At 40.6% G+C, this 13976-nt stretch overlaps 1 protein-coding gene across 3 annotated transcripts in view; it reads left to right on the forward strand.

The window, feature by feature from the left end:
• Positions 1 to 13810, forward strand: part of ckap5 (cytoskeleton associated protein 5) — a 38379-nt gene extending 24569 nt beyond the window's left edge. For 2 of the 3 annotated variants that reach the window (XM_086108213.1, XM_086108216.1), the window contains 12 exons: positions 474 to 497; positions 4396 to 4569; positions 4683 to 4803; positions 5651 to 5830; positions 5910 to 6097; positions 6520 to 6595; positions 6691 to 6873; positions 7148 to 7285; positions 9029 to 9112; positions 9212 to 9371; positions 9441 to 9559; positions 11903 to 13810. In XM_086108213.1, the coding sequence (XP_085964339.1) occupies positions 474 to 497; positions 4396 to 4569; positions 4683 to 4803; positions 5651 to 5830; positions 5910 to 6097; positions 6520 to 6595; positions 6691 to 6873; positions 7148 to 7285; positions 9029 to 9112; positions 9212 to 9371; positions 9441 to 9559; positions 11903 to 12163 (1708 nt within the window). In that variant the 3' untranslated portion in view covers positions 12164 to 13810. The remainder of the gene's footprint in view (positions 1 to 473; positions 498 to 4395; positions 4570 to 4682; positions 4804 to 5650; positions 5831 to 5909; positions 6098 to 6519; positions 6596 to 6690; positions 6874 to 7147; positions 7286 to 9028; positions 9113 to 9211; positions 9372 to 9440; positions 9560 to 11902) is intronic. The other variant, XM_086108215.1, reaches the window with a different exon arrangement.
• The last annotated feature ends 166 nt before the right edge of the window (positions 13811 to 13976 follow it).

Below are 13976 nucleotides of genomic sequence, written 5' to 3' on the forward strand. Positions count from 1 at the left end.
AATACGGTATTTGAATTTTCTATCTTACGACAATTTTGAATGGTCCCATTGCTCAGTGAAATATCCTTCAAGGTGTTGTTAAGTGAAATGAGAATTGACTCAACCGTCCTGAATTTAAACATGTCAAACACTTTTCAGATGAATAAGAATGGAAGTTGTGAGCCAGTGTGACTTGACAAATGCACTTCTGAATCAATGGGCAAAGATTCTCCCGACACATTCTAAACTCCTGTAGGAATGAAATGGGAGACAAATTCCTAATTTTCTCTTTGCGTTCCCATAGCTGTCATGGCCCAGTACAGTACTTTCTTTCCCCATGTATGGCACTTACTTGACAGGATCTGACAGTGAAAGCAAATGTGTGTCTTTTGGCTGGAAGGTGGGCCTGCTGCCTGCATGTCTCTTAACTCCTCATCTTTTCTCCTGTGATTTCCTCCTATTCTGTACTCTTCTTGCCTTCCTTTCCGGAGCAGACTTATGTATCGCACTTATAGGATGTGAGTACATCTTCCTCCTCGTCCTCCTCCTCCTGTGTCTGTGTCCCTTGCTAAGAACGTAAAATCAAATTTTATCATCTTAATAGAAATGGACACCATCTTTTGGATTAGCCTCATTCACAAGAGAGTGCGGTACGAATGATCATCCAATGTTCCTTTTGGAATTCTTTTCTTCAATACTCATCCATTTTTTTAATTGCACTGCATAACATCAAAAGGTCAAAATTGTTTCAAACAGAAGTTCATTTTAGCTATTCATGCTTAAACATGTGTAACATTTGTTTTATCTCGATCTCCTAGTAAGTGGAACCTAAAATCTAGGAGTTGATGATGTGGCTGATTTCTTAAATTATGTGCAACTAGGGGCTATGTTTATGTTGACATAAAAGCAAGGGTTCAGGAACTTCATGTAGGTGAGTCACTTATTGGCAGCATTGAACATGTTGGCCCTCTGATGGCCCTTTTCGACCGCGCGAGTGCTGAATCCGGGCCATTGTCCAAGTTAGTAGAAGTTCTTTCTTTTTCCACCACTGAAATGAGCTCTAGCTCTGGTGCTTAAACTGGCCCCAATTATTTGATCGGCCAGACTCTGGCACCAACTACATCGGGGGCGGGGTTATCATGACGATTGCAGATGTAGAGGAATGACTCTCTGGACAACCTCCCGCGATCAACCCGTTATTGCACATGCACGCATACACAGTCACTTACACCCACTCGCATGCCACAGTGAGCAACAGCCACAACGGGCCCAAAAATGAACGAATTAGAAAAATAAAGTAGACATAAGATTTTGTGAAAATCACTGCCTACTTTCGTCGAGACCTGATGCGGAGGGATGGGACGTACTTTTGTGGCGCGTTAACTATCGTAGCTCACATGTAACATCTTAAAATATTTCTCTCGGCCCTTCAGATACACATACTTTGCCAGTACCCTCGGTGAATTGTACATGAAACGCTGTTTCTTTTACAAAGGTCACCTGCCCGGTATCCTGCCCTGCTAGTAGAAAAGTTTGTGGAAAACGGTTATGAGAATATGGTAACGTCTTTGTCAAATTTAAGTCATTTTAAGTGTTGGCTAGTTGAAGATTAGCAACATGTGAATTTGACAAAATGAATTTGACACCTGGGCTCATTTTTGAACAGACTTTACAAACCATTCTATATCTAGAACAAATTTAGCTTTGTTTTTCTCCCCCCTTCTAGAATTTGCTACATTTCTCCTACTCCAAAAAGCCACCCCCCATTAACTCCCCCCAACTTGCCTCCACCTCCACAGAAATATTAGGCATAATAAACCAGCACTAATATGAAAGTGCTCTTATCCCGTTATAGGACGGTGGTGTGCACACTTTATCAACTTGAATTGTATTTTATTTTTTGAGTTGTATAGGTTATAAGCAGGGGTGCACATAATAATTTTGGTGTCAAATGAGCACCAGATGTTTGGTGCTTATTTTTTTTCTCCCTTCCGACCACCTGACCTAATTGATGAGCTTAAAGGTGTCATCACGTATTCTGGAACTTCTCCAATCAGGCTGATGAATTGCGCCAACTGTGGTCCTCATGTTAGCAGTACACTACTCTTAAAGTATTTTCTGCACAAAAAAGTTGGGGCAATGAAGGCATGATTTATTTTTTGGGGTAATTGTTGATGCATTCAACATTCACTATTTAAATCATTTTAATGTAACAACTTTTTTGCTGTAGAGGACCCTGTGATCAGCTAAGCTAATTCAGGAGCGTTCTCTGGGGCAGCGGTCCAGTGGCCAATCTTTTTGCACTACGGACAGAGATGATAGTCTCATCGGCGGCAGTCCCGCCAGTCCTTTACGAGGAGCCAGCTTTCTCAAGCCAGCCACTATAACGGTTGTTAATAAGCTGCTATGCAACGCGCCGTGAGGGGCGTCATCAAAATAAAAGCTTAACAACAGGGATGGCAATTTTCCGCGGATACGCGGAAGTCCGCCGTTTTATTTCTTAAATTGATCATTTTTGTGAACAGACTAAATCCGTTGAGAACATTTTAGGGGGGGTCAGGTACCTTATCGTCGAGTTTTCACGAGCTCTCCTGATCAGTCTTTCCATCTTCCGATTGTAAACAGCCCCGTGATTGGACGTGTATGATGTCTTACCTGTTTTGATTGGTCGCTATATCGGCAAATGCAAATCACAACCATTCCGTGTTCGCCTTCCTAAAACCCTTTCTCGCGAATGCCGAATGTTATCGAGACTTGCGATGAAGCTAAAGTGCGTCAGATAGATGCGGATCTGAAAAACACGTTTCGATGGGACTGGTTGGATAGAAAGCTGACGGTGTCCCCAGTAGAAACAGTAAAGAGGAACCGTTGTGCTTGTGTCGGATTTCGTGAAAAAGCTCGTTGTCGCCGGTAAAGCTTTGTGTACATTGCGTGATGATGTCATTCTATACGGATCGAGAGGATGGAAAGCTTTACAGAGTCACGCAACCTCCGTGAAACACCGAAAACAGACATTTCTACTGAAAAGTAACTACTCGATCTCAAGCGCTTTTCGACAGCCTGGAGCATGTGTAAAAACAAGAGGAGTTGGCTAAAAAGAGTGGAAAAAGACGGAGAGGATCAAAAAGCTTTTAGCCCTTGCTAAAAAGCTTAAAATGAAGAGAAAATAAAGTATTCTACTTCATGAAACTGTATATTGTTGTATATACTGTAAATAGACATCCACTTTATATAATAAAATACATTCATAACCCATATATAGTAAACAGTGTGGGACTATCACTATATGAGGTAAGAATCAACAGCTTTTTATCACATTTACACAACACTTTATGAATACAAGTAATGATCAAATCTTAAATATGGCAGGGAATGTGTTTCCTTTTTTAGTTTTTGATTTTGAGCAGCAAATTTGAAGTTACATATTGGTGCTCACAGGAATGCATAAGCAAAATTGCACAAATTTTCACTTGAAAGAATAGTGAACAATCTTGGGATTTTTTTTCTGTTAAAGTTTCAAATAGTGTGTAAATTGAATACACTTCATCTTCAGCATGTTTAGTGCCACTTTTGTAAGTGGCCACGCCAACCGCGACGGCCCGTCCAGGCCACGCCCCTTTCCGTTTTTTTTTTCCATCACTAGCCATTGCCATCCCTGTAACAAGTAATACAGTGCATGGATAACAATGCCTTACTTGGCTTTTAAGTTTACTCTTGGAAGTAATCATGGCGGCTCACTTGAATTTGACTTGAGCCAACCTTGAGCTGACGGAGACGCAATCAAGCTTACCGTGCAAAAGCGCTCTGACATTCTGGTGTGCACATTATTTTCTGTACTCTTGCGTACCAGCACCCCACTTATGTGCACCCCTGGATATATAAGACATATTGGTGGGAAAAAGGTCTTTTATCTTTGACCTTTTTTTTTTTTTTTTTTTTACATCACAATAACCTGGAATGTCAACAGGGGTGTGGACCGTTTAAAGCCACTCTATGTAGGCATGATCTGTAACATTTACATGTTCAATGATTTAACATCCTAAAGCTGATAAAACTGCATTGTGAGCTAGTCCATTTTTGCTGTGAAAGAGTGACACGTCACCTCCAGCTCTCTCACTGGCTTCAACCAAACTCTAGAATTGTGAGGTCAACTTTGGCATAATATTTAGACGTGTATGCCTTGGGTCAAAAGTTTCAAACCTCGACACATCCCTGATTTATTTTTATTTATTACTATTATTATTTTTGGAATGTATTAATAGGCATTACGTCTTTGGTAATGTTCAGGGCAATTGATTCAGTCAATCTATAAAATATCATTTAAAAGTCCTGCTCAATATACTCATATAAAAAAAGAAATCACCGTGCCCAGCTTATTAGTTTACACTTAACTTGACATACGTTTGTCTTCCCCAGTCAAGCCCGTCAAAATGCCCATCACAGTGAGTCCTCTCACATGCCAATCCCCAAGGAGTTCCAATTAGACCTGGACATGATTGAGATGGACCAGAGCAGAGTAAACGAGCTGCCGGATCTTGTCCAGCACAAGCTTGATGAGCTGCTGGAACCCATTGTGATCCCTGAGCCCAAGTATGTCTAACCCAGGCGCATAAGAGATACCTTGAACCGATCTTGCACGTGGAAGTTAATGTTCATATTAATGCTGCTGTTGTGTGTGTGTCACTCTCTCTCGCTCTCTTTAGGATGCGTACCATTTCTCCACACTTGGATGACCTCCACAACAGTACTGCGTCCACCATAAACTTTGTCATCTCTCAGGTGGCCAGTGGAGACATTAACACCAGCATACAGGCACTTGCACAGGTAAAGATCACCGCTTGGCCTTTACTGTGTTGATTATCTCGACAGCTCTAAGGCTTCTATTTAATATGCAGATTTCTTTTTATGAATCACTCGTCACGTCACCTGCGGCAAGTGTTTGGTCCTGTATGGATCACTGATTTTTTTTTAATCAAAATGGATTCTCTGAACAGCAACTCCATGCAGAAGAGGTTCAGTAACCAGAACACAGTCGGGTCTCTCCTTTTCTACTAGTCACATTTTAGCAAACATTGGACATTTGAGCCTTGTAATTTATCAAAATGTTGTATATCACCAGATGTATTACTTGTTAACTTGGTGCAAGTAGACCACCATCCAAGTTTTTTATTTATTTATTAATTTTTTCATGCACACCTTGTTCGAAGTAATGTTAACAATTTGCATGTTTGATTACAAATGTGTGTAGAAGACAATGTTTGCCCTCTTGCGCAATTTATTTTTTTTTTCCTCTTGCATGCTTGGAATAAAATTTAAAAAAGAATACACTTGCTGTTTCACCACATTTACTACAGTAGTATTGAAAATCTTGCCCCAGCAAGCATTATTAATTGTCATCGCAAGTGCAAAATGAAGCAGAAATAACCAAATGGCTTAAAAAATACGAAGAAAGCGACATATCTGTTGTGACCCTTACTTTTGACTTTTTGGTGAAAAGCCCTATAGCCTATAGCTTTTGCTTGTCTTCTCTGAAAGGCAAACGGATGCAGTTCTTCCTGATAACCAGTGTCTTCAAAAACTAAGATGCAAAAACCTGAGAAAATTGCCAAGTATTACATCAGTATGTGTGATATATCTATATTCATGGGGAAAAAATGCTTTGTCCTCATAGATTGATGAAGTATTGTGGCAGGAGAACAAGGCAGAGGTCATGTCAGGACACATTGACCAGTTCCTCATTGCCACCATCATGCAGCTGAGGCTCATCAATAATACCCACATGGCAGATGACAGGCTGGACAAGAAGGTTATATTTAAACTATATAGCTGCATCCTTGGCAACATGCTGTCTGTAAGTATCTTCCACAAATGAATGTTATTGGATGAGCCCGAGGTGGAAAGACAGGTGGATTCCTTATTCTTGTCCTCAGTTATTTTCTTTGGAGTCTTTGGCGAGAGAGGCATCCATGGGTGTGTTGAAGGACTTGATTCATGGCCTGATAACATTGATCCTGGACAGCAGAGTGGAGGACACAGAGGAGGGGCAGCAGGTCATCAGATCTGTAAACATTCTCGTCGTCAAAGTGCTGGAGAAGTCTGACCAGACCAACATAATTAGGTAAATGAGCCCTCGGTAACAAACAGGACACATGAAAATATCAGGTTGAACTTCAGTCTTGATTGAATTATTGAGAAATCATTTATGGGGTTGCATCTGTCTTCAATATGAAGAGGAACAAAACCAAGACTAACTACAGCAACAATAATTGCAAAACATTGAAAAACAATTACAGTCAAATAGGGGACATTGTGCCGGTTTTGAAATGTATTATGGAATGCGAGTTGTGAAAAGTGGGAGTTATCAAGCAGTCCATTTGAATTTTTTGTAGGGCTGGACGATAATTCAGTATGTATCTTGATAGACGCACAATCAATATCAGTTGAAATTGCACTTGATATAATATAGATTTTAAAAATGTGTTTGTGTATTTTTATTTTTTTCATGTAATGGCAATCTTTCAATCTGTTGAATCTGTGCAGTGCCCTATTGGTGATGCTTCAAGACACTATGGGCCCAACAGCCGGGTCCCCCATGTTCTCTGAACTGGTGATGAAGGCAAGTCTCTCAGCTAAGAACACAAAACTGCAAGTGTGTAGACGGTGTGTTTAAACAGAAATCAAAGTTCATGTGACGTGTGTTTGTTTACTCAGTGCCTCTGGAGGCTCATCCGCCACCTCCCGGAGACCATCAACAGCATCAACCTAGATCGGATTTTATTCGATGTTCACAACATCATGAAGGCTTTCCCCAAAGAGAAACTAAAGCAGCCAAACGTTACACACAGAACCCTCAAGACTCTACTACACACACTTTGCAAGCTTACTGGGGCTAAGGTAACAAATCTTAATGTTCTGTAACAGGCAATGTTTTGTTTTCCTTCTTCCCGACTCATTTGCCATTGAAGTAAAATCTCATTTTAGGAACATGCACTAAATACTAATATCAGTGAACATGAACCATGATAGCGGAGGTACATTGAATCGTAAATGCCACTCTAAGTACACGAGAGTGAACAAACATTTTAAAACGTCAAAATTGGATGTTTTTTTTGCTTTTGTTATACTGTATTGTAAAAATGTAGTTACTCAGCTCTTTCTTGATCAACAGATCCTGGACCACTTTTCAATGATTGAGAATCGAAATGAATCTGAATTGGAGACCTATTTAAGGCGGGCTGTCAAACACTCTGGTAACCTGTTTGGTAGCAAGAGTGACCGAGGTAACGAAAAGGGTGGTCTGCACATGGTGAGTAACACGATTAATGTAAATTAATGTGTATCTAATCAGTGTTATATTGCATTTAAGTAATAAATGTATGCAAATGGTATTACCATTTGAGGTTAGTTAAATAGAGTAGACTTCGACAGTATACAGTATTATGATTGCATGAATCTCCAATATATTCTAGTTTTAGATATTCATCCATCCATTAATCTATTTTGTAATCTGTTTATCATCACGAGGGTCGCGGGTGTGCGAGAGCCTATCCCTCTCTTCGGGCTGTAGGCGGGGGACATTGTAAACTGGTTGCCAGCCAATCCCAGGGCACACAGAGAGGAACAACCATTCGTGCTCACACTCACACCAAGGGACAATTTAGAGTGTTCAATCAGCCTGCCATGCATGTTTTTGGAATGTGGGAGGAAACCGGAGAAAACCCACGTGGACACAGGGGGAACTTGCGAACTCCACAGAGGAAGGCTAGAGCAACTTGAGTGGCGTCACCACAACAGTAATACCCTCGCCTCGCATTCTCATGGCCTCGCCATATCTCAGAGATTTCGAAATTTCGGCGAGAACGTAAGCCACAAAGGGTACACGTGTGCACACAAAAGGAAGATTAATCATTGAATGTCGAGTATTTGAATAGCGTTTTGTGTAAACTAATTATGCGTGATCGGCCAGGTGTGTGTGTGTGTGTGTGTGTGTGGGCATTTATTTTTTTCTCCAGAATTTTCAGAAAAGTCCACTTTCATCTCTGATTAGTGTTAAGCAGCATTGTGCAATGTTTCAAGCAGTGCTCCAATACCTCAGTCGCCACAGCAAAAATGTGTTTTATTGTTTTGGAAAGATTAGTTTTTTCATTCCACAAGACGTACTTGTACGTCTTTTTAAAATTGGGCCCTGCCTACCAAGGACGTACTTGTACATCTAAGTCTTTTTTTTTTATTTTTTTTTTTTTTTTGAGTCATAGTGAGGAGGAGGGTCTGATGCAATCTGTGAATGAGAATAAGCCGTTTGCATTGTAAATCATGTAAAAAAGCGACCAGTAGGTGTCAGTGGTGCCTCACGTGATTGAAATGCATGCTTTTACAAAAAGCTCTTTTTCTCAGTTTTTTGCCCAGGAATCGCCATTTTCATGAAACTTAGCGATTTTGTAATGCCGATTGCTGTAGAATGGAAAAAGAGTCCAAATTTTATTTTGGTAGGCTCCATGTTTATATAGCATTAGAACGAGAGCTGTCAAACGATTAAAATATTTAATCGCGATTAAAACACAACTGTCATAATTAACTCAAAATTAATCGTGATTACGCACACATTTATCGTTTCTGAATTTCCTTTGATATTTTTTGTCCTATTTTTTTCCCGTTTTAATGCTCTCATCAACATGGAATCATGGATCAGTTTTCTATGTGCAAAATGCAAATATTTACTGAAACAGCAATTTCACTTGGAGCAGTTATTCACACATAATCTCTCACACAATATTACTGTCAATCAACTAATAGTTCCAAACAAGTAACAATCGTGTCAGTGGCATACATCGCACTCTCCTCTTTCATCTAAAACTACTTCAGACAGCAAGGCATATTAGGGTCCATGTTTTATATTATGTTCAGTTCTATTATTTAATGTTACAGGGTTCTTGGGTTCTCCAGGGTTGAAAATAGATTAAAAAAAATACCACAGCATTGTTGGAGGTAAAATAAAGTTAAAGGTGACATTCAAGTTTGAAAATTGAACTGAAAAAAAATTTGTCCCCAGGAGGATGGCATGCCAAAGGCAAAGGTCCATGACATTCTGAGTGAAATCTTCAAGAAGATCGGCTCCAAGGAGAACACTAAAGAGGTCCGTTTGAGCGTTCTTCGGCTTTGTTTTGTAAAATATTCAGATCTTGGGGCATCGTTCGAAGAATTTCATTAAATATTTGTACCTGAATATCCCCAGGGTTTGACAGAGCTGTACGAGTACAAACAAAAGTGTACCGATGTGGACCTTGAGCCCTTCCTCAAAAGCACAAGCCCATTCTTCCAGAGTTACGTGGAGCGAGGGCTTCGGATGATCGAGTCCGAGCGAGAGGGCAAACCTCGCATTCAGAACCCAGCAGGTAAGGGAATGGACAAAAACTGCTATTGAGCTTTGTCGACAAATAGCAAAGTCAAGTGTCATTCTGCAGTGATTGCACAGCATGCTGCTGACAACAGTCTGAGCAGTAATGATGAAGATCTAAAGCCAGCGGTCTACTACGAGAGACTCAAGATCTTACGCCAGAGGCAAGGCCTAGAAAACACCAGGGTGAGTTGTTTATTTTTATTTTTTTTTCATGCACTGTCACCCGTTCAAACCTTGATTTTGTAACACTGTTACATGACCATGGAGTTATTAATCATCACCATTGTTTTCCCTCTTGGCTGAAGGAAACACTCTAATTTATTATGGAGTTGCTCCAAAATTTCTTGTGCAGTTGTTTTGATTGTGGGTTACAGAAATTCAAGTCTTTTGCATTGTCATTCTGTATTTTTATGCATTACCCTAATATCTTAATTATTTTATCATATATTATTGTCTTGGGACTTACTGGGCTAACCTGGGATCTCAGGGATTGTATTTTGTGCCATGTCATGTGGAAATATGTGTTGGTATGAGCTCCTTGGATTTGGGCGAAAGAAAAATTCCTTGAATCCTTAAACCCATCTTGAAGCAATTTTTAAAGGACAAGAAAATAAATATGTAAGAAAGTAAAATATGAATAAACCAAATCAATAGCAATTTAAAAAATAAACAAATACTGATATGTGTTATGTTCACCCTGTGTTTTGCCCTCCTAGGGGCAGCTCGAAACCTGAAAGGTTTTTAAGTTGGGGCACTTGTAAGCCCAGGTACCACTTTATTTTGTGCATGATGTGTTTTCAATGCAGGAAGCACCCTTCTGGAACCCCGGCCTGTAATTTAGTATTTGGACTGATATACAGTAAATATTCTCGAGTACGGACTCGTGTTTGTGCTGTCCAATTTGTCCTGTGTCAGAGATTTTCTCGGACAAAGTTAAAGAAATGACTCGGCACACAGGAAAATTGTCTTCAATATCGGCGGGAGCGGATCTCTGAGAGCGAACGACGGTTAGTTGCTCCGATGATACACACTCTGCTCCCTCTCCGCCGGTTCGAACTTTTATTGCAAAGTACAAGAAAGACACTGCCCCAGAGATTTGCATACCGCGCCCCCCGGTCCGGCCCCTCTGTAGTGATCTGATCTACCCGAATACACAAGTCACAGACTTTGCTGATGACTAATGTCCACCTGGGCGCGTCAGCTGTTCCCAAACTGTCTTTTGGTATTCAACAACTCTTTGTTCCCAATTTGTTTATTCCCACTCTGTGATTGAATCTAGCCTTCGCCCCCCTTGCTTTGACGTGATTACTCAAGAAAAGGCCCTCCGCCCAAACGGCCGACACCTCTGCGCTGAGCATGTCCAGACATGCCCAAATTAACCGAAACTTTAAACATGATACAATTTTGTTCATAGATTTCTCTATCATCCTCATAACAGAAATTCCTCATTTGGGAAATGAGCATGGTACATGTCCTTTATGAACCTGCAAGTATGTTGACAAAATGCACGTGTAACAACACAATCAATAAAATACAAAAATATACTGTCCAAAAACTGCAATACAGGTGTATCCCAAAAAAATCACAACAGTAAAATACGTACAGTATTTTAATGTTTATTTTTTTCTGTCTTGGGGAAAAAAATGTGTATTTTGGATTGTTTTGTTGGATGCATTCTTTGGTTTATGACAATGTTTGCCTGCGTGTCATACAGTTTTCTTGCTAGTTGCAAGTAACTGTCCCGTTGATCACCGATGTCTGGTAATTCTTGTGCATACTGAAGGATTTTTGTTGCCATTTGCATTGCTTCCTTGCTGGATGGTGGCTTGTCATCAGGGGTTGAATCGATGCCTTGTTTTTTAAAGTTTCGTAGATTTGCGTCTTTCCGACTCCAAGTGTCTGCTGGATCTTTTTAACTTTGTGTCTAGCCTCGCTCAAACGCATGCATTTCACTCGCTCCGCTCCAGTCGTTACAGTTCTTCTACGTTTCGATGCGATGATCTACACGACGTAAGTGAATAAAGTTAAAATCTTTCGCAATTACAGCAAAACGCACGCCAATAAAAAGTCGCTTACACGTCTTCGTTTCGAATCTGATGAATGAAAACGGCGAAGCGAACACGTTTCTTCGGTCATGTCGAGTGGGTGCTGCTTTTAAGATAGTGCCGCGTTCTACAGGACGTAAGTGAATAAAGTTAAAATCATTCACAATTACAGTAAAACGCACGGCAATAAAAACTCGTCATTTAGAATCTGATGATCGAAAAACGCGAAGTGAAAACTTGTTTCAGCGTTGTCTTTTCCGTCGCATCGGGTGGGCGTTGCGTGTATTTAAGCTCCCGCGGCATTACACCTCCATCCGGGTTACGGATAGTGGAATTTCCGCTTACGCAAGTTCCGGTAACACGTAATATCGTAGTCAAAATGTTAATGCATAGGTTTTTATTCCGGGTGAAGTATATTCCTTTCCATAGAATTCCGGGGATGGGAATATTTACTGTACTTGTCTTTGCCCGTGTGTTGCAGAGCATCGGTGGAGGTGATGATGAGCCCCAACAGCGAGCCCCCGTCTCCTCGCTACTGTCATCCAAGCCATCGGTGGCCTCCTCCACAGACATGCTCCACAGCAAGTTGTCACAGCTCAAAGAGTCCAGAGAGCTCTATCAGCAGGAACACAACACTCAGCCACGCTCGCCGTCCAATGCGCACACCCGCTCGGCCTCGCCCGCGGCTAACCTGGGGGACCTCAAAAAGCGTCTGGAACGTATAAAGAACAATCGGGAGTAGGAACTCCGCAGTCGTACCACCTGTTGGTCGTAACCGGCATCCACGTTTTATGGCACGTTCTGTTTCTCTTCCTGCGCTCATAATGGACATTTGGAACCTAAACGCCACTCTTCCTGTGTATATAAAAAAAAAAAAAAAATCCAATAGATAATTCAGCTCAAGCGTTTTTTTTTTGTTTGTTTTTTTAGATGCTCATCTGTGCTAGAGCTGCGTTGATTGAGATTGTATGCAAACTAATGCATTGCGGAATTTATGGCAGACTCAACTGAGGGGGGCAGTTCTTGTGTTTATCCTTTGATTAAAAAGTTGCCAGTCTTTACCTCACAACAGATTTCTGGTGTTTTAAGGCTGAATAACCACTGCTTTTTACTGTGGATTGACATCCACAGTAAACCCTAGTCTTGTATTGTTGCCATTCTTAATTGCGCAGAGCCATATCGGGATGTGTTGAAGTCGATTGTGCTGTGCGTGGACTAGAGATGGAACCATGTAAAAATTTCACAACGCCATTGTCGGTATTACGATATCCATCCATTTTCTCTGCCACTTGTCCTCACTAGGGTCGCTAGGGTAGGCTGTAGCCTTTTCCAGCTTATTTTGGGTGAAAGACAAAAATCTCAGATGCACGCTCCAGAAACCTTAAAAAAAAAGTTTTATTTTGAATACAAAAAACATGAAATTGGTAAACCCTGTGTACTTTCTAGCATTATAACTTGTCAACCGCTGTAACCAAAGGGAATTTTCGCACACATCCCAAAATACTTAACAATGGCTATGATGACAAATTGAATGGTGGTGGGACTCCACAATTTATTTGGAGGCTACGTTAGTTCTCTCTCTTTCAAATAGAAATATTTGATCAATGTATTACTGAACATAAACACCAAATTTATGCACACTGGCTACTCGGTACAGATTAGTCATGCCGATTTTAACAAAAGTACAATCTGAATTTCAAGCAGACAATAGTTACAAACCTATGACTCATGAATTCAAGTTGGCTCTACTTGATTGACTCTTTTAAAGGACTTTTGGTCACCTCGCGCAATTTATCCATCTGATAACTGTTTGTACTTGAGACTCCAAGACAAAGCGTTGTCTGCAACCCGAGGGCTGACTTGCATTTCAGCGATAACTCACCGTTCCCCAAACACCACCACAGGAATGAATGAATGAATGGACAGACAATGATTGTGTTTTCTCTTTTGACCCACCTTTTTATGTAAAATGTGTAGCCCGCTCTTTGTCACTCCCTTGTTCTTTCTGCCCATAGCAAGGGCCGCGCACAGATCAGCTCAGCACGTTAACGAGAACGATGAAGATAATTTAGAGTTGCAATTTTAGCCATCCACCGTAAACAGTTTCATCCCTAGCATGGGCACTGTGAGTCCCTGTAAATACTGTTTGTATGTTATGTACTAATGTAATGTCCGCGTTTAACGCAGACATTTCTTTGGAACATGTTTTCAGAGCTAATATGAGTGTAACGAAAAAGCGCTTCAAACCGACTCTTGCGTTCAGCTCTTCATCCCACTGAAGGAAAACCTTGCTGCCGAGGGTTGAAAGAGCATGGCATTACGTCTGTGATTTTTTTGTTGTTGTTTTTGTTTTTATTTTTGTCATGTAAATAAAGTTTACATTGCATAACATTGTGCTTAATTTGTTTTTCCCTCCTAGGGCTTTTTTTTTAACTACAAACGTTTGTATTGCATCTAGCTGAACATGTTTCAATGTGTGATATTTATATTATTTGAAGCTAGGCTATACATATGTGCATAGATAAATGCAAGAGCCTTAATACGCAATTCCTAAC

This window comes from Hippocampus guttulatus, chromosome 4 (genome assembly GCF_054856545.1).
Source record: "Hippocampus guttulatus isolate MCC_2025c chromosome 4, RoL_Hgut_1.0, whole genome shotgun sequence".
In the NCBI taxonomy this organism is placed as follows: domain Eukaryota; kingdom Metazoa; phylum Chordata; class Actinopteri; order Syngnathiformes; family Syngnathidae; genus Hippocampus; species Hippocampus guttulatus.